This window comes from Balaenoptera borealis (assembly GCF_965194805.1).
Source record: "Balaenoptera borealis genome assembly, chromosome: X".
NCBI classification, from domain to species: domain Eukaryota; kingdom Metazoa; phylum Chordata; class Mammalia; order Artiodactyla; family Balaenopteridae; genus Balaenoptera; species Balaenoptera borealis.
In genome coordinates this window covers 1,150,587-1,176,222 of record NC_138881.1, presented here as the reverse complement: position 1 = coordinate 1,176,222, position 25,636 = coordinate 1,150,587, and the positions used below count along the sequence as shown (strand labels likewise).

The 25,636-nt window shown below is 49.0% G+C and overlaps 1 protein-coding gene across 2 annotated transcripts; it reads right to left on the bottom strand.

Annotated features, from left to right (window-relative positions):
- Positions 1–251: 251 nt before the first annotated feature.
- Positions 252–22,638, bottom strand: CSF2RA (colony stimulating factor 2 receptor subunit alpha). Of its 2 annotated transcripts, none has more exons than XM_082375778.1 (12): positions 20,666–22,638; positions 13,687–13,794; positions 13,076–13,218; positions 11,970–12,093; positions 8,795–8,924; positions 8,530–8,702; positions 6,141–6,274; positions 5,607–5,636; positions 4,773–4,908; positions 3,126–3,222; positions 1,214–1,295; positions 252–475 (listed from the first exon to the last, which is right to left on the bottom strand). In XM_082375778.1, exons 1-12 carry the CDS (start codon positions 20,769–20,771, stop codon positions 380–382), a joined length of 1,359 nt encoding a protein of 452 aa, XP_082231904.1. In that variant the 5' UTR covers positions 20,772–22,638; the 3' UTR covers positions 252–379. The 2 variants fall into 2 exon arrangements, with proteins under 2 accessions (XP_082231904.1, XP_082231905.1); XM_082375779.1 differs by having other exon boundaries at positions 13,693–13,794.
- Between the last annotated feature and the right edge of the window lie 2,998 nt (positions 22,639–25,636).

Genomic DNA, 25,636 nt, shown 5'->3' with positions numbered 1-25,636 from the left:
GAGGATGTGAATCTTCTGCCAGTGGAAGCGGGCGGCGGCACAGACCCTCATCCCAGCCCCAGCGGCCAGCAGCGGCTCGGACCCCTCGCTGTGAGGAAGGGCTGGTGTTTCCCTGGAGGAGCTGGAACGCGCATTACGTGGTCAGGATCCTCGGGCCCCGAACCATCCCTCCAGCTACAAAAGCATCTTTGCAAAACATCACATTATTTTTTAGAGTAAAAAAACAAAACAAAACAAAACAGAAAGCTAGAAAAATGCTCAAAATAATTTTAAAAAGCTACATTCAAAAAAATTAAGCAAAACATTGAAAAAACGTTAAAAGAAATTGTAAAAAAACCAACAACTTCCAGAAAGTCCTGGGGATGCAGACGTCTGGAATTCACGCGTTCGCTGGGGCTTCTGTGACTTCTTCCACGGCTAAGACCTCTTCCTTGTCACCTTTTCCCACATCATGTGTCAATTTCTCCCAGAGGATCTGATGGGGAGAAGGATGGGGGTGTCAGGAGCCCCGTAAGCAGTGGCCATGGCGGGGGGGTTTAGCTAGAAATCGGACACGGGTCTCTGCGTCAGACCTTGCAGCTGGCAGATGAGCTTGTGGGAGGGACATGTGAGCCTAGGGTACCACACACGCTAGGGCCACCCGGAGCTCAAGGGGAGCGGGAGGTGGCTCGTCCTGGCCCCCTGGGGTGCGCGGGCCCCCGGAGGTCCCAGGGAACCGGAGAGGGTGTGGGTCGGTGCTCCTGAGAGGAGAGGTGCCCAGCTCAAGACTGGGGGTGAGCAAGCTGAGAGCTGGGGGATATGATGCCAGACAGCAGAGTAGGTAGATGTAGCCCCCGCCCCATGGAGAGGCAGATGTGATGGGTGCACCCAAGGGGGGGGTCTCACGTATGGGGGTCTCCCTTGTCCCTTGTCCTTTTTCATCCTCTCTGGGAGCTGTCCCCTCCCGGAGATCTGGTCAGACCCCTTTCAGTCTGTCTCTACCTCTCTCTTTCTCCCTCCCCATCTTCCTTCTCTCCTTCTCCTCCTTCTTCCCCCAGTTTCCCCAGACACAGCTCGCAGGTAAAACCCCAGTCCCTGACCCCTGAAGAAGGCCAGTGAGCTGGACACGGGATGGCAGCCACGTCCTGTGGACCCCTTTGGGTGGACACAGTTGAGATTCTGGGCTCCCTGTTCCCTCTTCTCCATCCTGGTTTGCCCCCCACCACATATGTACCTGGTGGTCGATTTGAGGGTTATCGTTCAATTTATCTTTGATCCGTGGAATTGGCGGGAATAACCTGTGCGTCCCTAGGAACCTGGTGAGACAAGAAATGTGTGAAGAAAAGACCTAGATGCCCAATTTCCTTCTTGCACCCAAAGGGGGCATGTTGTCATGTCACGTGCAAACACGCCATCCAGGCTCATTTCTTCAGAACAATTTCCTTTAAGAATCACAGAAGGACCAACTCCAGGCTTAGATCATGGAGAAAATGATAGACTCTGTGAGGGCCTTTCTAGAACCTTCACTCACTCCCTTGGGCACAGGGATGGGAGTGGGGGACGTGTCCAGTCTCCGGCAGCTTGGAGGAGTCTGGGGTCTCTGGTGTTTAAAGACCAGGAGGCTTATCCAACCTTGAAGCCCACGGTTCCAGATTGGGCCGTCTTCTGTTGATGTCACGTATTTTCAATGCTATCTTTTAGCCAGCATATTCCATGGTCCCGCAGCAACCCAATCCTGCTGCACGTTCACAGGGGCGTTTATTTTCTTTCTCACCACACGAATGGTACCTCCAATCCTGTGACATCATCAGGAGAGGTTGTACCGAGCTGAAAGGTAGCCTCCAAATATATTCAACTCATCCTGACCCCTGAAACCTGGGAACGGGAGTTTATTTGGAAACAGGGTCTTTGCAGATGTGATATAGTGAAGGGTCTGAGATAAGGTCCTCCTGGATGAGGGTGGCCCTACATCCAATGACAGGGTCCTTCTAAGAGACAGAAGAGGAGAGACCCAGACACAGAGGAGAAGCCCCAGGAAGACAGAGGCAGAGATGGGAGGGATGCGGCCACAAGCCCAGGGACGCCTGGAGCCCCCAGAAGCTGGAAGAAGTGGGAAGGACCCTCCCCTGGAGCCTCCGGAGGGAGCTCAGCCCTGTCCACACCCGGAGCTCAGCCCTGTCCACACCCTGACCTCAGACATCTGGTCTCCAGGATGGGGGAGGATGTTGTTTGAAGCCTCTGGCTTGTGGTGACTGGTTCTGGCAGCTACAGGAAACTCACACAGCTTTTCTTTAAGATAAGTCTTCCGTGTAAGGCATGAGATCTGTCCCTGTCACCTCAGCCAGCGGCCGGGCTGCCCAAACGCCTCTTTGCTCCCAGGTCCAGTGTCCCTGGGAACAGGGGTGCCTCGCAGTTGCTTTCACAGGGCAGACCAGTGTCTCGCCTGGTCCTGGGGGACATTTAGCACAGGATGCCCAAACAGGACAGGGGCCGCAGGTGGACGCCCACAGCATCCCCACATCCTGCAGGAGGCTCCCCAGGTGCAAAATCTCCCCATGCTTTGCAGAGTGCGTCATGCCATACGCACGCAACTTTAGTCTGCATGTTCATGCTTCATTGCAAAGCATTTGCCTGGTGGCCACAGACCCTGCGTGATGCCAGGGTCACACAACAGGGACTGCAGAGGTGCCCGCGGACAGGCTGATTGCAGTGGTCTGGGAGTCGGGGCTGAATAACCTGTGCTGGGGGAAATGAAAGTCAGAGGAGGAGAGACATTCTGAGAATTCCAGAAGCTCCAAGGGGCTGAAGGCAGGCAGAACTTTGAGCACAGCAGAGCTGTGAGGAGTGTCCGGCAGGAGTCTGGGGGCAGGATGAGGCCCGTGTTGGTTGCCAGCTCGCCTGCCACTGACAGACAGAGTATCAGAGCTGTTTCTCTCCTGTGCGTTTTTCCATCTCTCCAACTTCCTTCCCTTTTTCCAGACAAGTTTTCCTCCAGAAAACCCACACGCCAATTGGCTGCTGGGACTGCCTGGGGTGTTTGCAGGCTGCCCTCTCTTTTTTGCCAGCCGATTGGGGCTGCCTTTGGAATAAACACCGGCCCCCTCCGCTGACCACGGGGATGCTCAACTAGGACGACCTGGGGTTACCTTTTGAAAAGGCAGCTGACGGTCAGGCCACAGACGAGGGTCCCCAGGACCACCAGCAGGTAGATATGCACCAGGCTGGACTCTGGTTCTGCAGAGCCTGGGGGGAGAGAGGGGAACACGCCAAGTGCGCCGGGGGCCGGGGTATGCGGTGTCACCACTCAGCCAGCTGCTGTCCTCACTAGCTCGCGGAGGGGGAGACACGCCCAGAGCAGGACGGACATCTAGAGAAAGGACCCAGTCCTGCAACTTTCACAAAAAGATGTTCGTGAGACAACACGACCCCGGGGTCACGTCCAAAACACATAAAGCGATTTTAAGACACAGCAACCCAAAGACCGAGAATTCAATTTAAAAACGGACCAAAAAAAGATGAATACACATTTCCAGGCATACGGTTTTAAACAAAATCATGTCCCATCTATTCTTAAGCTTTAATTTCGCGTGCCATTTAGAATAAGTACTCTTTACAGTACATTATTTTTCTAACAGGGCACATTTGGTCTGTGAATATTTAAAAACCCAGTGAGAAACCCCAATTCTCTCAGGATCCTCGTAACCTGATCGAGGGGCCGCCACTGTGAGATTTTTCAATATGAACAGATGAAATGTGACCTATTACACAAAGCTGTTGTTGTTGTGTTTTAAAGCAATATGTTAATTGTCAAAAGTGCATATTCCAGAGGGGAAGTGAGACCAAAAAGTCACATGGAAGTCAGCCAAGTCTGTTTAGAACTCTATTCCGGGAAAAGTCTATTCTTTTTGTCTGTTATTATTTTTTTGGTGGTGGTGGGGGGGACCATATTTTAAACCCATTTTTAAAGTGGGTTGTCAGTGTCTTTGTTCTTGGCTTCTCAGAATACTTTATATGCTTTGGAGGCTTGGCCCTTATCAAACGATTTGAAATATCTTCTCCCCTTTCATGGGTTGTCTTTTCACTGTCTTGAGCGTGTCCTTTGATGCACAAGAGTTTTCATGTTTGATGAAGTCCGGTTTACCTATTTTTTTCTTTTATCATTCCTGCTTTTGGTGTCATGGCTAAGAACCCACTGACAAATGCAAGATGGCAAATCGATTCCTTATTGTACTCAGCTGTCCCTTCCAGCTTATGAAATATTGCTGAATCCTTATTTCATTTCATAAATTCTACACCGGCAGGCATCAAAGGCATTGATCTTGGATCAGAAAAAAAAAAAAACAAACGTATGCATACTATGCTTGCTAAAACACTGAAGGTGTTTGAGACTGGATGTAAGGGAAGGTAGACTCTTAAGTATCAGATCGGCTTTAGGGCCAAACCATTAGATTCCTGCCAACTAATCAAAGTTAGAAGGAGGAAGGCAGTAAAATCTGTCAGGCTAGCCCTCCCCTGATTAGAAAGAAACAGAGCCAGTTTGGATGTGGGCTGTATCCTGACCAGAGGTGGACCTGGATGGCTGTTTGGCGTGACCAGGAGGGATGGGTCATTTCCTGGCGGGGCGGAGGCTCAGGAAGGCTCTTAGTTATTCTTGAAGGGTCCCTCTCACTAGCCGTTGCTGCTGCCAGGGGAACAGTGTCGCAGGGGCCCGTGGGCAGGAACCCCTCCCAGAATGGCTCAGAGGTGAATTCAGGATGCCAGGATCTGTCCAGTGATGATCTTGGGACACGTACCAAACTCAGCTGGCTGGCTCCAGGCACCCCAGTGGGCTTTCCGGGCATCTGCCGTCCTGATCTTCACGGTATGTTTGGCTCTGAGCCCCGGTCTCGGAAAGCTGTATTTATTCCCCGAGTCACCAGACACCACTATCTTTGGAGAAAACAGAAAGTTAGACAGAGTTGTTGCCTGTGTTGAGAAACAGAGTGCGGGTGTCTTTTCAGTTGCCCAACTGAAGTGAAAGATTCAAAGCCACACTCTCCCAATCTGGGCATGAATGTGGTACTTTACGTCCTGAGGACTTGGGAGGAATGCTTAAGGGAATAATGACAATGAGTGATTCTGCCATTTTCCGAGTAACCACTCCTGGGGTTGCTAGGATCGTAAATATAGATGCAGAAATGATTCAAGAGCTACAGTGGGTATGAACCGACCCATGGATGGATAATGCCCCTGTAAAGGATGTTAAGAGGACCAAGTTCAACTTCCTCATCGGACAGAGGAAGACACTGAGGTCAGAGTGGTGGTGAAACTTAGAAAAGACCAACAAAAAGTCCTTTGATGATCAACCTCGAGAGGAATTTTGGAAGAAGACATCATCTCCTTGACACTCCAAGGAATATTTCCTCGACCAACATGGATAGAAGAGGGAGACCCCATCCAGGGGGCTACTGGGGGGTGCCCCTATATCACTGACTGGACGGTACTCTAGGGAACCTCCATCCTCTGGTTTTCACCCAGTCCCCATCCTGGCCACCGCTGGACCAAGTCTGCAGTTGGCATGTGTCCATTGCCCAACATTGTACACTTAAGCTACAAGGGTGATATTTTGGGTCAGAGTTGTAACTCACCAGTTGATTTCTACTGCTTCCAGTATTACTCTAGAAAAAAAAAAAACCAAAACCAAAATAGAATGTTTACTTCTCTCCATTTTGAAGGTTTTTCACAGGTCTCATCCAATCTCCCCCTCTGAGTGCAGTCAGGAAAAACCGAAACAGTCAGGGCCCAACAAAGTGTTGAGCTCCTTCTGTCCCCCCTAACCTGCAGTGGACCCCACACGGAAGGATGCAACATGTCCACAGGAGGAAGGGTGCCCCTGTTCATGGCTCCTTCTAGAACCTCAGCTGGAAATGGATCCTAATAAGAATTCAGGTGGGCTTGGAGCAAAGGCTCCTCCTTGTCTACACTGGGTCCAGGTGGACATAGGGAGAGGGTTCCTCCTTGTCTACACTGGGTCCAGGTGGGCTTGGAGCAGACCCTGAATTTTCCCAGATGTTCACCCATTCTGAGCCCACCTCATGTGCCCCAGGTCCTCACGGTGGGTCATGGGTTGGCTGCCAAGCTTCTTGAGGCGTGGTGCCCCGCTTGGAGCAGTGCCCACTCACCTGTCTCTGGATGTCCAGCTGGTACTGGAACTCCCTGATGGACAGTGTTTTCCGGGTCCTGGGCTTTTCCCACTGGATGAAGCAGTGTGATTCGTTGCAGTACACGGTGATATTGTTGGGTGGGTTGTATTGCTCTGTAATGAGAACCCAGCAGACACCTCTAATCCAGAATGCTTCCCCTGGACCACAGAGAGGAGACCCAGTTCTGCCTTCCCAACATTGATGGTAGCTCCCCAAGGTCACCAGGGGGCAGGGGTGGGTCTGAGTGTTGGCTCTTGAGGAAGATGATGAATCATCAGGCCGCCATGTGCAGAAGGGAGGAAGTTTGGGTTCAAGAAGAACTGGGGAGACTTCCCTGGTGGCGCAGTGGTTAAGAATCCGCCTGCTGATGCATGGGACACAGGTTCGAGCCCTGGTCTGGGAAGATCCCACATGCCGCAGAGCAACTAAGCCCGTGAGCCACAGTTACTGAGCCTGTGCTCTAGAGCCTGTGAGCCACAACTACTGAAGTCCGTGCACCACAACTACTGAAGCCCGCATGCCTACAGCCCGTGCTCCACAACAAGAGAAGCCACCGCAATGAGTAGCCCGTGCGCCATAACAAAGAGTAGCCCCTGCAACTAGAGAAAGCTCGCGTGCAGCAACGAAGACCCAACGCAGCCAAAAATAAATAAAATTTTTTAAAAAGAAGACCTGGGGAGGTAGGTGGTGATGGGTTTGGAGGGCAGGAGAGAGGCTGGTTTGAGATGTCTTTAGCCTTAAGAGGCCTGGACTATCCTATGGGATCAGGGAGCCTGCAGGTAGAAAGAGGGGGCTGGCGTTCAAGAGAAGACATTGTTTGGCATACGGGAGTATCTTCAAGAGACCAGCCTGGAGCAGAGCGCTAGAAAGAAGAGAAAGAGCTGGCAAAAAAAAGAAGAAGAAGTGAATTCACAGTGGTCCAGGATGGGTGGAGGGGCTTGGACTGTCAGAGTCTAAGGAGAGAAAAAGGAGGTGGCATCTGGGTAGATTCAACTGGGTGTACACTTGTCCTTGTAGCAGGTTACCCAAAGGGAGGAAAGGAGGGAAAGATGGGGGCTTGGAGGAATTGGGTCCACATGGAGCTAGCAAAGTCATGGCTTCCAACTGGGGGAGATGATGCATGTTTGAAAAGGTCAAGGAACTTCAGTGTCCTTCACCGTTGAACAGATATTGAAACAGTGACCCCATGACGGTGCATGCCAGCAATCAACAGGATGGGAGTTCTGTATATGACTGCATTTTGACGGGCATCTGTTCCATTCTAAAAGCTGACACTCAACTCTGTTGTTGGAACCTTTGAAGGTCTGTTTGGACAGCTTGGCTGTGTGAAGCTTCTCTTGTGACTGTGAATCTCATGGACTCCACATCCACATTGAGTAGATCTGATTATCTTTAACTTTAGAGATGAGATGCTCTATCCCTAGGATACTTACACTGGATTTTCCAGCTCAGAACAAAGTAAGGGATATAACTCCTCTGGCCTATCGTTGTGATCTGGACTTAGGATTCTGCACCCAGTTCTGATGTGTGGGACTTCCCTCCGACCCCCAACACCACCAAGCAATTCTCTGACACCAGCTGGGTGTCCTACAATTCAACTCAATTCTGACACTATCTACCTGGAGATAGCGTCAGATTCCACAGGTGAAGGGCTCAGTCCTCCCATTTCAGATGTCAATCCCAAGTCCAGGTCATCACCTGTGCTTCCAACTGACCTGCTATAGATCAAAGATTCCCCTGACCTCCTCCGTGGGTTTGATTAATTTGCAGGAGAAGCTCACAGAACTCAGGAAACATTTTACTTACTAGATGACTGTTTCACGATAAAAGGACATAACTCAGGAGCAGCCAAACAGAAGAGATGCATTGGGCAAGGCATGGGCAAAGGGTGTGGAGCTACCATGCCTGCTCTTCTCGGGTGGCTGTCTCTCTACTTTGTGGACATGTTTGATTGAGTAATTAAGGATCTTGAGATGAGGTCATTCTGGATAAGATGAGCCCTAAATCCAATGACTGGTGTCTGTATAAAAGGAAGGAAGGGAGATTTGTGATATACCAGGAAGACGGACATGTGGACAGAGATTGAAATGATGCATCCATAAGCCAAGGACTCCTGGCCATCACCAGAAGCTAGGAAAGAGGCATGGGAGCAGAAGTTCTTTCAGACAGTCCAGAAGGAACCAACCCTGCCAATGCCTTGATTTTGGATTTCTGGCCTCCAGAACTGCAAGAGAATACATTTCCATTGTTTTCAGCCTCCCAGTTTGTGATCATTTGTTACAGCATCTCCAGGAAACTTACACAGATTTCAACGCAAATTCTGTCGTACCTACTAGGCAGTGGTTAAATCACAGGTGGTTGCTCTCACCTATTTCTTTTAACAACAAAACCGAATCGAAGAACTGGATTCCTGTTTCTTGGCTGGTACCGTTAACCAGGAAGTAACTGTACGAAGTTAATCCGGAGAGGTCTTGGAGGTGACATCCCACATGGGTTCCCGAGTCTTTTAGGTAACGAGGACATTCTCTTTCGATTTTTTTCCTGTAAGATTCCAAAGTGTTCAGAGAACAATCAGGGCATATTTCTTTCTTCACTGTATTTCTCAGGGTTGTCTACATGAGGTCAACACTTACTTTGAGTCTCTTATATACAAAAAATATTGAACGTCATTGGGCGCTGCTTGGCCCTTGGCCCAGGTGCAGTTCATGAAATCCGCATTGTAGATAAGACAGGAGAAGTTTTGGGCAGCTGTGCCCTCCCCACCTGGGAAGAGGCAGAAACAAAATAATTTGTACATGGAGTTTAAAGGGGGATGGACCGGACGGCTTCATGGTTCAAAGAAGAATCAATACCAATTCTTCTCAAACTCTTCCCAAAAAGAGAAGAAGAGGGAACACTTCTAAACTCATTTTATGAGGTCAGCATCACTCATCACTCTGATACCAAAGCCAGACAGAGACACAAGAAAAGAAAATTACAGGCCAATAACCCTAATAAGCATAGATGTAAAAATCCCCAACAAGATGTTAGCAAACCATATCCAACAGCACGTTAAAAGTCAAATTTATCCCTTGGATGTAAGAATGATTCAACATACGCAAATCAATCAACGTGATGCACCACATTAAGAGAGTGAAAGAGATAAACCACATAATCATCTCAATGGATGCAGAAAAAGTGTTTGACAAAATTCAACATCGATTCAGCATAAAAACTCTCAACAAAATAGGTATAAAAAGGATTTACTTCAGCACAATGAAGGCCAAATATGAAAATCCCACAGCTAATGTCATACTCAATTGAGAAAAACTGAAAGCGTTTCCTCTAAGATCCTGTACAAGACAAGGATGCCCACTCTCACCACTCCTATTCAACATAGTACCTGAAGTCCTAGCCAGAGCAATTAGACAAGAAAAAGAAATAACGTTATTCAAATCAGAAAGAAAGAAGTAAGATGATCTCTGCTTGCAGATGATATGATCATATATGTAGAAAACCCTAAAGACTAAACAAAAAAAATATTGAAACTAATACATTTAGTAAAGTTGCAGGATACAAAATCAACATACACAAATCAGTGGCATTTCCACACAGTAGCAATGACATAGCTGAAAAAGAAATTAAGAAAAAAAACCTCATTTACAATAGCAACAAAAAGAATAAAGTACTTAGGAATACACTTAACCAAGGAGGTGAAAGGCTTGTAAGTTCAATGTTATAAGATATTGATGAAGGAAATGAAAGAAGACTCAGATAAACGGAAAGACACCCTGTGTTAATGGACTGAAAGAATTAATAGTGTTAAAATGTCCATACTACCCAAAGTGATCTATAGATCAATGTGACCCCTATTAAAACCCCAATGACATTCTTTAAAGAAAAAGAAAAAACAGTCCTAAGATTCGTATGGAACCACAAGACTCCAAATAGCGGAAACCATCTTGAGCAAGAAGAACAAAGCTGGAAGCCTCATGTTGCCTGATCCCAAGATATATTACAAAGCTACAGTAATTAAAACTGTACTCTGATGGCATAAAAGTAGACATAGAGATAACTGAAACAGATTAGAGAGCCCAGAAATAAATCCCCACACTTATGGTGTACTGATATTTGATAAACCTGCCAAGAACACACCAGGGAGAAAGGATTAGTGTCTTTACTAAATGATGACGGGACAACTGCATATCCACATGCAGAAGAATGAAATTGGGTCCTTATCCCACACCACATACAGAAATCAAGTCAAAATGGATTAAGGACTTAAATATAAGACCTGAAACTGTAAAACTCCTAGAAGAAAACATAGGGAAAGAACATCTTGACATCGGTCTTGGCAATGATTTTTTTGGATTTAACACCAAAAGCACAGGCAACAAAAACAAAAGTAGAAAACTAGAATTGGATCAAACTAAACACTTCTGCACAGCAAAGGAAACAATCAACACAGCGAAAAGCCAACCTAGGAATGGGAGAAAATGTTTGCAAACCATATGTATCTGATAAGGAGTTAATAACCAAAATATATAAAGAGTTCAAGCAACCCAATAGCAAAAAACAAATTTTTAAAAAACAAATAATCTGATTAAAAAACAGTCAAAGGATCTGAATAGACGTTTTTCCAAAGAAGACATCCAAATGTCCAACAGGTACCTAAAAAGATGCTCAACATCAGTAATTGTCAGGGAAATGCAAATTAAAACCACAATGAGGTATCACCTCACACCTGTCAGAATGGCTCTCATCAAAAAGACAAGAAATAACAAGTGTTGGCAAGGATGTGGAGAAAAGGCAATCCTTGTGCACTGTTGGTGGGGATGTAAATTTGTGCAGCCACTATGGGAAACAGTGTGGTGATTCCCCCCAAAATTAAAAATGGAACTACCATATGATCCAGAGATCCTTTTTATGAGTGTATGTTCCATGGAAATAAAATCTGGATCTCGAAGAGATATCTGCGTCCCCATGTTCACTGCAGAATTAGTCACAAAAGCCAAGATATGGAAATAAACTAAGTGTCTGTGTGGACAGATGAATGAATAAAGAAGATGTGACACACACACACACACACACACACACACACACAGAGGAATATTATTCAGCCACTAAAGGGAGGAAATTCTGCCATTTGCAACAACATGGATGGACCTGGGGGGTATTATGCTAAGTGAAATAAGTCAGACAGAGAGAGACAAATACTATATGATTCACTTATATGTGGAATCTAAAGAAAACTCATAGAAACACAGAATAGAATGGAGGTTCCAGGGGCTGGGGAGGGTGGGGGAAATGGGAAGATGTTCGTCAAAAGATACAAATATCCAGCTATAAGATGAGTAAGTTCCAGGAATCTAACGCACAACATAGTGACTATAGTTAAAATACTGGATTGTTCACTTGAAATTCACTAAGAGAGTAGATCTCCAGGGTTCTCACCACAAAAAAAACAAAAACAAAAAAAAACTACGTGACAGGATGGATACGTTAATAGCTCAGTTGTGGTAATCATTTCACAAAGTATAAGTACATCAAAACACCAAATGTGGGAATTCCCTGGGGGTCCAGTGGTTAGGACTCTGCGTTCTCACTGCTGAGGGCCCAGGTTCAATCCCTGGTTTGGGAACTAAGATCCCACAAGCTGTGCAGCATGGCCAAAAAGATAAAAAAAAAAAAACAACAACCCACCAAATGGACATCTTAAATATATGCAATTCCTGTGTGTCAATTCTATCTCCACACAGCAGAGAAAAGCAGGGGAATGTGTCCTGATGTTCATGGGGAGCCGAAGGATCCCCACCATGTTTTCCCTACCTGGGTTCAGGTAGACCAGTGTTTCTGAAATTCGTCTTTGGTTGATATTTACTTCGACAGTGAGCGTGACTCCCCCATGGAGAGAACAGTCCTGAAAGGTGCACTGACATTCCTTGTCTTTCACCTGAAAGGATGTCATCAGTCAGTGAATTAAGAACCAGGCTTCTTTCGTTTCATCCTGATGTCGTTTGCTCCTACCCTGACCCTGTGATGACATCTACCTCCTTCTGTGACATCTCCCCCAGGTACCTTCTTTGGGAAGACGCCAACTAGCAGCGTTCAGAAGGCCAGAATAGAGCTCACCTTTTTTTTTTAAAATAAATTTATTTATTTTATTTATTTACGTTTGGCCGCGTTGGGTCTTTGTTGCTGCGTGCGGGCTTTCTCTAGTTGCGGCGAGTGGGGGCTACTCTTCGTTGCGGTGCGCGGGCTTCTCACTGCGGTGGCTTCTCTTGTAGAGCACAGGCCCTAGGCGCGTGGGCTTCAGCAGTTGTGGCATGCAGGCTCAGTAGTTGTGGTGCACGGGCTTAGTTGCTCTGCGGCATGTGGGATCTTCCTGGATCAGGGATTGAACCCGTGTCCCCTGCATTGGCAGGCGGATTCTTAACCGCTGTGCCCCCAGGGAAGTCCCAGAGCTCACCTTTTAATGTGAGAGCCCTCATCCCTTTAAACTGTATGGGAACTTCACACCCTCTTTTACGGGATTGACTTTTCTTGTCCTATCTCATACCCACCATTCTCTCACAGGTGTCACGTTTACATTGTATCCAAGTCAGTCTGTTTACTTTATTTCCATTGAACAGGCAGAGCTAATGCTATTTCTTTCTCAGGATTAAGTCTTGCAGGTGGACCAGCTGAGCAAAAAGCTGCCATTGCAGGCAGCCAGGAGCCCCCAGGCTAATTGGAATAGGGAGGCCTGAGGGAGGAATGGGTTCCCTCAGGGAATCAGCCCAGTGGGCACATCTTAGACACAAGCACCACTTTGCTGGTGCACTTCGAACCGTGAGTGTGTGATGCGTCCCAATGTCACGCGTATGTTTTTTATTTGTCCTGCTTGACGAGAGCTCCACAAAGAACAGTGATTGAGCACACCCAATCCATCTTACCTTTTTTTTAATCTGTCCCTTCTCCTTGTGAATCAACACACATTCCCCGTAGGTAGCGTTTTCCTGGCAGTCCCAAGTTAATTTTGTCGTCTTTGGGTCAAACTTCATGTTTAGGCTGGAGTTCTGTTCCACGGTTGGAAGATCTGAAACATACAGCCTCAGGAGTCAGAAACTACTCTCCTCCCGTCTCCATTCTCCCTTAACCAACGCGTCTCACGTCTTGTGAGCAGGGATCAGGGCTGGGATTCACTGTCCCCCCCCCTCACAACCTCATCACCCCCTACCCCTTTCCCACCTCTCCTTCCTGCCCTTTCTGCAAGGGGAGATGTCTACTGTGGAAATAAACCAAGACCAACCAAGCAGGAGGGAGCAAAGGCTACTGATTCAGATCCTGCCATAGCAGAGGGCGCCGGCCACCATCACCTGTGCCTGCAGAATGGGTGGAGGAGCATTCACATCACCAGCAGGGGTGAGCACGGCAGGAGGTGTGATGCCGGTTGACCGTTGCGTACGAGGATAAAATGAAATTAGATGCAGGCATTGGGATGTGTCCCCCAGAACCCAGGGTCACGGGAATGGGGGCAGCAGGAGGAGGTCAAGCACATTCGTACGTTTACCCCGGTGCTCCTGGGTCAGGAGGAATGAGGGCACCGGCAGCGTGGAGAGCAGAGCGGCCATCGCCAGGGCACACGTGGGGCTGCCCAAAGGATGTGGACGTGCTGGGGGAAGAGAAAATCAGCTATCATGGCGGTCTTGACATGCCGACCAGTGACGTTTCCCTGGGGGGATGTCCAGGGGAAAAACACAGGACTCTCTCCAGGGGGACGGTCAGCATGGTGACCTGGCCAGCCTGGGTCACTGCGGGCCGCAGAGGGTCCTCAGGCTTCAGTAAGGTGGCCCCAGAACCGAGAGCCTGTCCTCAAGCCCGAGCACCAGGTCCAGTCTTCCCTGTTACCCTCTGAATCACTTCGGGCAAGGTGCCCACCTGCCTGGTCTGTAACCTGGTGGCAGGGGTCGGGGGGTGGGGGGATAGCCCCCAAGTCAAAGGCAATGAAAGGCCATGTACCGCGCCCGAGGGTGGGGTTGCTTCATGCAGTGGGAGACCCTCCACCGGACTCTTCCGCATCCTTTCCCCAGAGCCTGAGGATGAGGGTCCCTCCATGTAGTGCATTTGGGGAAACCCAAAGCCTGAGCCTCCAACGTGGTTACCAGAGTCTGTGGGTGGGAATCCCTCCGTGCAGCGTCTCTCTCTCCGCCCTAAGAGACTGTAAGCCCCCAGCCATAGCTGTTTCTCTATCCCCAGAAATGCATCCCCAGCATATGGGTATCAGGGCGCTGGATACACATTTTACAGCTTGAGTGGATTACTTCTCCAGAGCAGACTGTGCTAAAAGCAGGTATAGCCCCTGGAACAGCTGCTGAAGGTGGGAACAGAATAGCAGGGATGGTGTATGTAAAGAAAATATAAGCCATTTATATACATATATACATTATTATATAATTCCCCTATGCATTATTTATAAAATCTATCTCTTCATTTATAATATATATCTTCGTATAAAATTGTATATAGAATGTGAATTATATAGAAATAGTTCATGTTTGTATGAATATGAACAATTTTATAGATAATATTGATACATAAGGACATTTTGTCACTTATTTATATTATCTTTATGCTAGGAGACTCTCTCTCTGACAAGCTTGCTTCACACTTTGATCCCTTCATTATTCACACCCGATGAGGGAAGTTGATAAATGAGCAGAAAGACAGACACAAAATCAGACAGACGTCATGAGTTTGTAGGGGCTGAGCCTGACGTGGATGTACAGTTCCCCACAGAGCGTGGAAACCGGGGAGCTTTTCCGGCCCCCCCAGAAAACTGTGGCCTGTGTTACTTTCCTTGTGCTGCTGTAACAAATTCCCACAAACTTAGCGTTTTACTTTTTAATTTTTTTATAAATTTATTTTTATTTATATTATTTATTTTGGGCTGCGTTGGGTCTTCGTTGCTGCACGTGGGCTTTCTCTAGTTGCGGTGAGCGGGGGCTACTCTTCATTGCAGTGCGTGGCCTTCTTGCTGCGGTGGCTTCTCTTGTTGCAGAGCACGGGCTCTAGGCGCGCAGGCTTCAGGAGTTGTGGCTCGTGGGCTCTAGAGCGCAGGCTCAGTAGTTGTGGCGCACGGGCTTAGTTGCTCCACAGCATGTGGGATCTTCCCAGACCAGGGCTCGAACCCGTGTCCCCTGCATTGGCAGGCGGATTCTTTATTTATTTATTTATTTATTTATTTATTTATTTATTTATGGCTGTGTTGGGTCTTCGTTTCTGTGCGAGGCCTTTCTCTAGTTGCGGCGAGCGGGGGCCACTCTTCATCGCGGTGCGCAGGCCTCTCGCTATCGCGGCCTCTCTTGTTGCGGAGCACGGGCTCCAGACGCGCAGGCTCAGTAGTTGTGGCTCACGGGCCCAGTTGCTCTGTGGCATGTGGGATCTTCCCAGACCAGGGCTCGAACCCGTGTCCCCTGCATTGGCAGGCGGATTCTCAACCACTGCGCCACCAGGGAAGCCCGGCAGGCGGATTCTTAACCACTGCGCCACCAGGGAAGCCCCAGACTTGGCATTTGAAAAACTACAAACTTACTCTCTTGCAGTGCTGGAGATCAGAAGTCTGACAGGGTCCCTCTGGGGTAAAATCAAGGAATTGGCAGAGCTGGTTCCCTGTGAAAACTCTACAGGGGAATGTGTTTCCTTGCGTTTTCCAGCTTCCGGAAGCCACCTCCTTCCTGGGTGCATGGTCCCCCGTCCATCTTCAAAGCGCATTAGTCCAGCCTCTTCTTCATCATCACAGCACTGCCTCTCTCTTATAAGGACACTTGGGATGACACTGAGCTCAACCAGATAATCCAGAATAATCCCCCATCTCAGTACTTTTCACTTAGTCCTGTCTGTCATGTAACGTAACATATCCAAAGTTTCTAGGGATTAGGACATGGGTGTTTTGGGGGACGTTATTCTGTCGACCACAGGGGGATCAGACGTGGACCTCTTTGGGGGATGTTTTCTGTTGATCATACGGGGATCAGGATGTGGAATGCGTGACTCAGGTGACCATGAAGCCACGGCTGCCACATCGCAGTGATTACAAGATGCTTTGGGGGGCTTCCCTGGTGGCTCAGTGGTTAAGAATCCACCTGCCAATGCAGGGGACACAGGTTCAAGCCCTGGTCCGGGAAGATCCCACATGCCGCGGAGCAACGAAGCCCGTGCGCCACAACTACTGAGCCCATGTGCCACAACTACTGAAGCCCGTGCGCCTAGAGCCCATGCTCCGCAACAAGAGAAGCCACCTCAATGAGAAGCCCGCGCACCGCAACGAAGAGTAGCCCCCGCTTGCGACAATTAGAGAAAGCCCGTGCGCAGCAACGAAGCCCCAATGCAGCCAAAAATAAATAAATAAATAAATAAATTTATTTTTAAAAAAAAGATGCTTTGGGGAAAATTACAGCCCCTTTGCTTAGTGTCTTATTGCTCTGACTCTCTCTTACTAATCAGAATGGATTTGGGGAGAGTGGGACAAGAAAGGCGGGTTCAGGTTTCCTTTATGATATTAACACATTTTTTGAGATCTTAGAATATTTTTTAAAACTTGAGTTTTGCAACCATTAAAAAGAGTCATTAGGAACAAAACAAAAATAGAAGCAGTAAGTACACAGAGAGACACGGAGGAACTTTCAGTGCATATGACTAAGTAAAAGAACCAATCTGAAAAGGGCATGTAGTGCGTGATTCCAGCTCTATGACATTCTGGAAAAAGCAAAACTGTGCAGACGGTAAAAGGATCAGTGGTTGCCAGGGCTTAAGAGAGGAAGAGGGATGAAGAAGTGGAGCGCAGGCGATTTTCAGAGCAATGAAACTGCTCTGCAGGACACTGTATATAATGGTGGACACAGGTCATCATACGTTTGTCCACACCCATAAAATGTGCAACACCAAGACTGACCCCTAATGCAAATTATGAACTTGAGTCAAGAATCATGCGTCCAACTTGCTCCATCAATTGTAAGAGATGTACCACACTGGTGAATGGTGTCCATCACAGGGGAACCATCTGTAGGGGAAGTGGGTACATAGGAATCCCCTGTACTTTCCACCTAATGTTTCTGTAAACCTACAGCTGCCTTACACAAAGTCAATTAACATTACAAAAAAGGAGTACTACAAAAGCACCATGCTCTGTTCCGATAAAGCCACGCTCCACAGAAAACACCTGGTCTTCCGGCTGGGTTTGGCGTGGCATCTGCGACTCTGCTCACCGTGTCCCCAGCAGTATTCCTGGTTGCGGTGATTCATTTTTTGGTGTTGCTGGGACTTGGAATGTGGCCTTACCGCTTTCCTTCTCTTGCGCTAAGTTCTGCCAGGCCACACCTCACCTCTTCGCGCTGCCAGGAATCCCATCCTTGTAACGCTTCATCTTTTCTCTGAGGGCCCTCTCTCTCTGCATTTTATGGTGCATGATCACATTTTCTGTAGTTTCCTTGGATTTATGGAGTCTTTTAGTCTAAATGCAGCCTCTGTCTCTTGGTGTTTTAGTTTCTTGGGGACTGCCCTAAGAAATGACCGCAAGTTTTCTTTCCTTTCTCCCTCTTTCCTCCCTCCCTCCCTCCCTCCCTTCCTTCCTTCCCTCCCTCCCATCCTTCCTTCCTTTCTTCCTTCCCTCCTTCCCTCCTTCCCTCCCTTCCTTCCCTCCCTCCCTCCCTTCCTTCCTTCCCTCCTTCCCTCCCTCCCTCCTTCCCATCCTTCCTCCCTTTCTTCCTTCCCTCCCTCCCTCCCGGCCTTCCTTCCTTCCTCCCGGCATGTCCCTAATTCACTCCTTCTCTGCCCAACCCTGTCCTGCCTCTGCTTTTTGGAGGCCCCTCCCACTATGCCCAGCACGCCTACCCCTTGGACCTCCGTCTCCTCGTTCTCGTGTCTCCCTTCTGGGCTCCAGCCGCACCAAGGGGGCTCCTCCCCCTTCCGCCAAGGCTCTCGGACGACCTACAGGACCCGCCATCAGCGGACCGCTGGCCCAACTCCTCCGCGCCATTCCACTCTTTGCCTGTGTCACTCCGGGTGACTTTGGCATCTATTGTACAAGGGGGACCTCCCGACTTCCGTGAGCCATCTCCACCAGCAAAGGCCCTCCCCTTCACCCCAGCTGCCTTCACATGCCCAGTCCCCCGGCCCGGTGTCACCTGGACACCCCCTCTCGGGGACCTGCTCACGACGGCCCCAAGCTTGCCGGTGCTCCACAGGCACCAGACGCCCTCTCCTCACACCCCAGCTGCCTCTGCTAAGAGCCGCCGGCACCTCCGACGTTTAATGCGCTGTTTCCATGAACGCGCCTCCTTTCCCACCTCCTCTGTCGAAGGCTGGACTGGCTCACCTATTGGAGCCGGGAAGGAAGGAAGGAAGGAAGGGAGGAGGGAAGGAAGGAAGGAAGGGAGGGAAAGAGGGAGAAAGGAAATAGATTCCCTGAACCTTCACCATCGCCTCCTGGCTGGATCCCAACGATGGAGGACCCCACCCACTCCCTTTTTCAGGTGTGCACACCTGGGCCACCGCACACCTGGAGACAAGCACCCAGCCTCAGATTCCTGCCCCCCCACTCCCCCCCGCCCCCTGGGACCTCACTTGCTATCGGAGAGGAAATAAAAGCCACAGACCAGACCTGTTCCAACTTCCCCACCTGACTGACATCTCCTGCCTTCCTCCCACGATGGGAAAGCACCCAGCTTCCTCCACCCGCGAACGGGACCCTGGACCACCCAGCTTTCCTCTGGGTCTTGTCCCCGATCCTCTGTGCTGGGGCCGGGGCACCCTCCGGCTGCACCCCAGAGGCTCTGGGAGAGGACCTTCCTGGGTCAGTGCACGCCCACAGCGACTCTTGCCTTGCCTTGATTTTCACATCCGCAATTTGTGCAATGCCCTTGCAGTTTGAGCTGAGCTTCACTGAACAGGACAGGGGATGGGCCGTGGGCAGGGCGCGGAAGGGCCACAGTCTGAAGCTTCTTAGTCCTCTGGTTACAGCACCTGCGTTCATCCCCTGGCCCTCTGTCCCGTCAGCTTCCTGGGCGCACTTTTCTCCTCCTTAGTGCCTCACATCGTACCTGCCTCGGGGAGGGGGGTGGACACACAGCGGGTACCCAAGGATACACACTATCTTAGACTGATCGACACCCTACAGCGCAGTTCCTCATTCAGCTTCCTCTGAACTGAACCCCCCTTGGCTTCTTGCTCATTGTGATGGGGCAAAACCAGAAACTTCTGTAAACTTGACTTAAAAAAAACCAACCAAGTTCTCACACACCACAAAGGGACACAGAAATCCACCCAAAGGTGCTGCTTTAAATCATCAGTTCATCGCGGCCCCCGGCTCTTGGTCGAGGATGGTGAGAAAACCTCCAGAGGACAATTCACGCAGAGCATGAGATAATCACTGCTATGGTGTATCATGTTCAGACATAACCTGGTTTAATTCTCACCCCCGTCCTATGAGGCAGCTCCTGGTACCCTCGCAGAAGTGGCCAGAAGACCAAAGTCCAGTGAAATCTCATTCTTTTACTTTATTTGTTGCCTTGATTTTTTTTAAAGTCGAGGCAAAGTTCACATGGTATAAAATTCGCCCTTTTAAAGCGTACAGCTCAGCGGCGTTTAGCACATTCATAATGTTGTGTATCCACCACCTCTATCTGGTTCCAGAAACTTCTCATTCCTCCAAAAGGAGACCCCGTCCCCATGAGCTGTCACTCCGCATCCCCCTCCCCCCAGCCCCCAGACACCATGAACCCACTTTCTGTCTCTGTGGGTTTGCCCGTTCTGGTTGTCTCCTATAAATGGAATCATGCCATATTTTGCCTTTTGCACCCACTTTCCCTCTTCTTTTGGTTTTCACCAGGCTGGGTTTTCTTTCCTCTTTTCAAGATTTCAGCTTTACACAGATGTCAGCTGGAAAGAAGGCGCTGAGACCATGTCTCAGAACAACATCTCTCAAATTCGAGGCATACAGGACACACCTTGCGGGGGCGTGGGTCCGTGGGTGACCCTTGCACAAGCTGGCATTTGGATCTCGCTGTGGTCCTGCGGGTGCCACACGTCACTGTGACCGGGCAACACACAGACACAGAATGCAACGCCACCCTCTTCAGCAGCACCTGTAACCCGGGCAGGCCACCGCCCTGCAGGACACACAGCTCCACGAAGGCGGCCCACCCGAGCCTTCGGACTAAATCCAAGCCACGTTCCAGGCACAGGCTTGTACAGGGAACTCCACAAACTCCCACTGCAAGCTGGCTGACCCCCCGGGACTCATTCAGACCTTAAAACGCAGCTTCACGGGCTACGGGATGTACCCATCACCGATCACCATCTTCACCTCGGTGCCCTTCACCCAGCAGTTTTTAGTGCCCACCCTCAAGTTCTCACCCACCCGGAGCGCCAGCTGCCCAGAGCAGCAACAGAAGCAGGAAAAGGTCCCCTAGTGACTGGACACTTTGGAGGACCCCAGAGTCAAGGGGACCGGACGGCCCCACCGTACCACGCTCGCCCCTGCCAACCTGCGTTCCTCCATGCTGCTGCCTGACGCTCCCACATCTGGCCGATCTGACAACTAAGTCTCTTCCTCGTCCGAAAGCGAGTGCCCAGATTGCGTGACAAGAACATTTCAGCTCAATATCTTCCTTTTTTTTTTTCCTCCTTGATTTCCTCCCCCGTCTGTGGTGTTTCTCATTTTAAGGAATTGGGAAACCTTCATGGTGGAGTTGGCCCCTTCACCATAGATACAGAGAAGGTCACCTTCCTTAAAGTTCAACCAGGTGGCTCAGGAGGTAGCTCGGACCGGCTACCAGGTGGGTCTCTCGTCTCACTGCCCATCTTCATCATTGACGTGGAGAAGGTCATTCTTCTAGGAGTGGACACCATGGTGGGTCTTCATGTCTTCGGTGGAGAATACCCCCTTGCTCACATTCAGAACCAGCCCAGTTCTGTTCAGTTCAATTCATCAGAACTTTCCTGAGTATCCCAGGGATTTAAAACCAGCCAGAGTGGGTAGGAAGTGGCTTTCCAGCTCGTGATGGGACCAGGCTAAACAGAAGGGTCATGGGGGCTGGGGACACAAACGCAGCACTGGATGTCCCCAAGGAGGGTCCGTGACATGAGGTGGTGGACAAGAGTGGGTGTGGGTTCCATGGGGACCACATCCTGGGTGTGAGGGAGAGATGGTGTCTCCCAAGCTAACTGGGGCTTCGGGCTTCAGAGATGCAGGAATGCTGGTACCGGATCGGAGATCGGGAAAGAGGAGACACTGGCAAAGGGGATGGAGCTGGGGGCAGGCCCGGTCCTGCCATGTTTAATTGGCTTCCCTGACGAGGCATGAAGGGGAGGCGTCCATCAGGGAGTCGGATGTAGGGGTCGGCCTCAAGTGAGAGGTCTGAAAATCTGAGCAGGGGACCTTCTCCTGAGCTCCCTTCCGGGCGGGACTCCTGTTCCTGATTCTCGCAGGATTAGAGTGGCTGCAGAATGAACATACTTGGGTGGTAAAGAGTTACCTCAGCGGCCCTGGGTGGTCCACACCCTGCCCACTGCAAAGAAAGGTCTGACCCTTGACCGGCTCCTGGGAGGTCGCGTATGAACCCTTGGAACATCCTGCCTTGTTTGCCTAGAGCCTTGGGTCATGCCCAGTGGTCTGTGCTCCAATGTGAGTTATGATGGGATTGTGGGTCACGCCACATCCGGACCTCGGGAGGGGCTGGTGACGGAGTAACTCAGGTCAGCCACGTGGGCGCTCCGTGCTACCTGACTGACCCCAGTAAAAAGCCTGGACACCAAGTCTGGCTGAACTCTCCCGTTGACAATACCCCACGCATGTCATCAGGCATCATTGCTGGGAGAAGTAAGGCCTGTCCAGACAACCCCACAGGGAGACGACACTGAGAAGTCTAGTCTCTCCCGGACCCTGCTCCCTGCGTCTTGTGCCTTTGATGACTTCAGTCTGTATCCCTTTGCCGTATGAGACCAGAACTGTGAATATAACGGTTTTGCTGATTTCCGCAGGTCCTTCTAGTGAATCGTAGAACCCGAGGGTGGTCTCAGGGACCCCGACACACTACCTGTTTACCATCGTGCAGGCCGCTATGTCTGGTCAAGCATGACACACACAAGAGAAGGTAAATAACTAAAGGTCTGGACAAGCGACAGCGTGATGTTTCTCGGGACCCCCTGGTGTTCATCTTTTTTTTTTTTTTTTAATTAATTTTTATTGGAGTATAGTTGCTTTACACTGTTGCGTTAGTTTGTACTGTACAGCAAAGTGAATCAGCTGTACGTATACATCTATCCCCTCTTTTCTGGATTTCCTTCCCATGTAGGTCACCACAGAGCACCGAGTAGAGTTCCCTGTGCTATGCAGTAGGTCCTCATTAGTTATCTATTTTATACATAGTAGTGTATAGGTGTCCATCCCAATCTCCCAACTCATCCCACCACCCCCCTTCCCCCCTTGGTATGCATACCTCTGTTCTCTACGTCTGTGTCCCTGTTTCTGCTTTGCCAGTAAGTTCATCTGTTCATCTTTTTCAGACTCGCTCAGAGTTCCCACCAGGGTGTGGACAAGGGGAAGGAGAGTAAAGGAGACGCTGCCTGGTCTTGGGTGTCTTGTAAGGGTCCTTCTGGGACAGCCTGCGGAGAGCATGCAGGGTGGCGCGGGGGCGTGGGCGCCAGCGTCCTCTCCGGCGACCACCAACTTCACAGGGCTTCTCACCATTAGACTGTCACTTTAGCACAATGCACTGTGTTCTCATTTTCGCTTTCTCTGTTTGGGGCTTGGGTGTTTTGTTTCTTTTCCGACACAATACATTTTACCCTTTATTAAAGGGTAAGTGTAACCTTTGTCATAGGTCACATTCTGAGAACTGAATGTGGACCTGGATGGGCACACCCCAGCCTTCCAGGAACTCACAAAGGAGGAGGAAAGGTTAAACTGTTCCCAAAAGCTCCAGCCCTCCGGTCCAGGGCATCAGGATGGGTGGGTTGGAAACACCCCAGGGCCCAGGGACAGGCCACCAAGGCTGGGGACTCAGCAGCCATCACTCGCTCCAAGGAAGCGTGAGCCCTCACTCCTTCTTCTTTTTTGTCGAGAATATTTTGGCTCTTCTGGATCGCTTGCATTTCTGTGTGAGTTTTAGGATCAGCTTGTCAATTTCTGCAAAAAAAGGCACCTGGGCATTTTGAAGGGATTGCATTGAATCTGAAGACCACGCGGAAGATTTCAGACGTGTCGGTGTCTTAAGAAGATTAAGGCTTCTGATCGAACACAGGATGTCTTTCTGTTTATTTGGCTCTTCTCACCCCTTTCAGCAAAGCTTTGTAGCTTTCAGTGTATAAATCTTGCACTCTTTGGTTAAACTGATGTTATTTATTTACTTACGGGTAAAATTACTCATCAGTAAAAACGGATGTGTTTTGTTCTTTTGGATGCTATTGTAAATGGGCTTGTTTTCTTAATCTCATTTCTGGATGGCCCATTGCACAGGTGTGTTTATGTGTACATCTCATATCCCGCAGCCAAGCTGAATCTGTTTACTAGTTCGAAGAATTTTTTAGTGGATTCCTTAAGATGTTCCATATATAATAGCCGTCTGCAGATACATATAGTTTTACTTCTCTTTTCTGATCTGCATGTTTTAAAAAGATTTTTTTTTTCTTGAAGTATAGTTGGTTTACAATGTTGTGTTAGTTTTGGGTGTACAGCAAAGTGATTCAGTTATTGCATATATATATTATGTATATATATATATTCTTTTTCAGATTCTTTTCCCTTACCGGTTACTACAAAATTTTGAGTATAGTTCCCTGTGCTGTACAGTAGGTCCTTGTTGGTTATTGCATATGTTAAGGCAAGTTCGTGTGCCTGACGCACACGGAGGCCAAACAAGGTCACACAAGGAGACGAGGTGGCTCATGCCTTGAAAAGCCTTGAGCTCCCCGAAGGGTTCTGGCAAAGCACTTTTAAAAGCCAGGCGAGGGAGGGGTGTCGCAGGGCCTGTGATCAGCTTGGGCACAGTTGTCTGACCGGCTGATGGTGAGGTCGCAGGGCGGTGTCACAGTGGTCAACGTTGTCAGTCCTTAGGCTCCAGGAGGCCTGGGGCTCTGTGCTCATGGTCATCAAGTAATTAACATCCACCACTTCGCAGGGGCGTTTTCACATCTGCAAAAGAACTCAGGGAACATGCATCAAATACTATCATCTAGGTACTTCAGAGAGGAGCTACAGCAGAGGATGTGGGAGAAGGGGGCTGTAGGACAGACTTACACATATTTTAAAAGTAATACAATTTTAATACATTTTGTATTTTTAATTTTTTTTAATTTTAATAAAACTCTTGCCTAATTGGCCTGACTAGCACCTCCAGCAGAATGTTGAGTGTAAGTGTCAAGAACAGACATCCTTGTCTTGTGTTTTTAATTTATTGGAGTCTAGTTGATTTACAAAGTTGTGTTAGTTTCAGGTGTACAGCAAAGTGATTCTGTTATACACGTAGCTATTCTTTTTCAAATTCTTTTCCCATTTAGATTATTACAGAATATTGAGTAGAGTTCCCTGTGCTCTGCAGTAGGTCCTTGTTGGTTATCTATTTTATATATAGTAGTGTGTGTATGTTAATCCCAAACTCCTAATTTATCCCTCTCCCACCCTTTCCCCTTTGCTAACCATGAGTTTGTTTTCCATGTCTGTGGATCTATTTCTGTTTTGTAAATAAATTCGTTCATGTTATAGTTTAGATTCCACCTGTAAGTGATATCATATGATATTGATCTTCCTCTGTCTGACTTGCTTCACTTAGTATGATCATCTCTAGGTCCATCCTTGTTGCTGCAAATGGCATTATTTCATTCTTTTTCATGGCTGAGTAATATTCCATTGTATATATGTACCACATCTTCTTTATCCATTCACCTGTCGATGGGTTGTTTCCATGTCTTGGCTATTGTAAATAGTGCTGCAATGAACATTGGGGTGTGTGTGGACCTTAAACTTTTGCAACTGTTTTTCCTTATGGAGGTAAATCGGGCCGCCCCAGGAGCAGAGAGAGGAAGTCTCCGCACCCATCACTAACCTGGCTTCAGGAAGGGGCAGACAACTTTACGTGTCTCCTCATGTAAACTTGGGTTCTACCTGGAAGGTGAGACTTGATCGGAGAAGAAATAAAATCGTAGGCTGAGCCCCTGAGGTTTTCCCTGAAGGAATGAGCATGGTGTCCACCATCTCCTTGGCTTTCTAGATGACGGATGCAAAGGTGACACTGATTAAGGTGTTCTGGAAACTTCCACCCTGCCCTGACCAGCAAGGCAAAGGAGGATTCTGCCAGGACCAATGCACTGGAAGAACCCTGGTGCCTCAGATCCCCGGGGCCTCACTTGCATCTCCGGCCCCTGTTTACCTCTCAACCAAGATTCTTCCGTGCCTTGGCCTCTTCCCAGGTGTGCTGAAGCAAGGAGAAGCTTCTCCCTCCCCCTGGAAGATGCACCCG

Excerpts from the sequence above, each read along its gene's own strand:
- CSF2RA (XM_082375778.1), bottom strand. The coding sequence starts at position 20,771 with ATGTTCTTGTCACGCAATCTGGGCACTCGCTTTCGGACGAGGAAGAGA. Across the intron at positions 8,703-8,794 it reads TTGTATATAAGAGACTCAAA|GAAAAAAATCGAAAGAGAAT; the intron begins GTAAGTGTTGAC and ends GGAATCTTACAG. Across the intron at positions 476-1,213 it reads ACCCTCAAATCGACCACCAG|ATCCTCTGGGAGAAATTGAC; the intron begins GTACATATGTGG and ends TCTCCCCATCAG.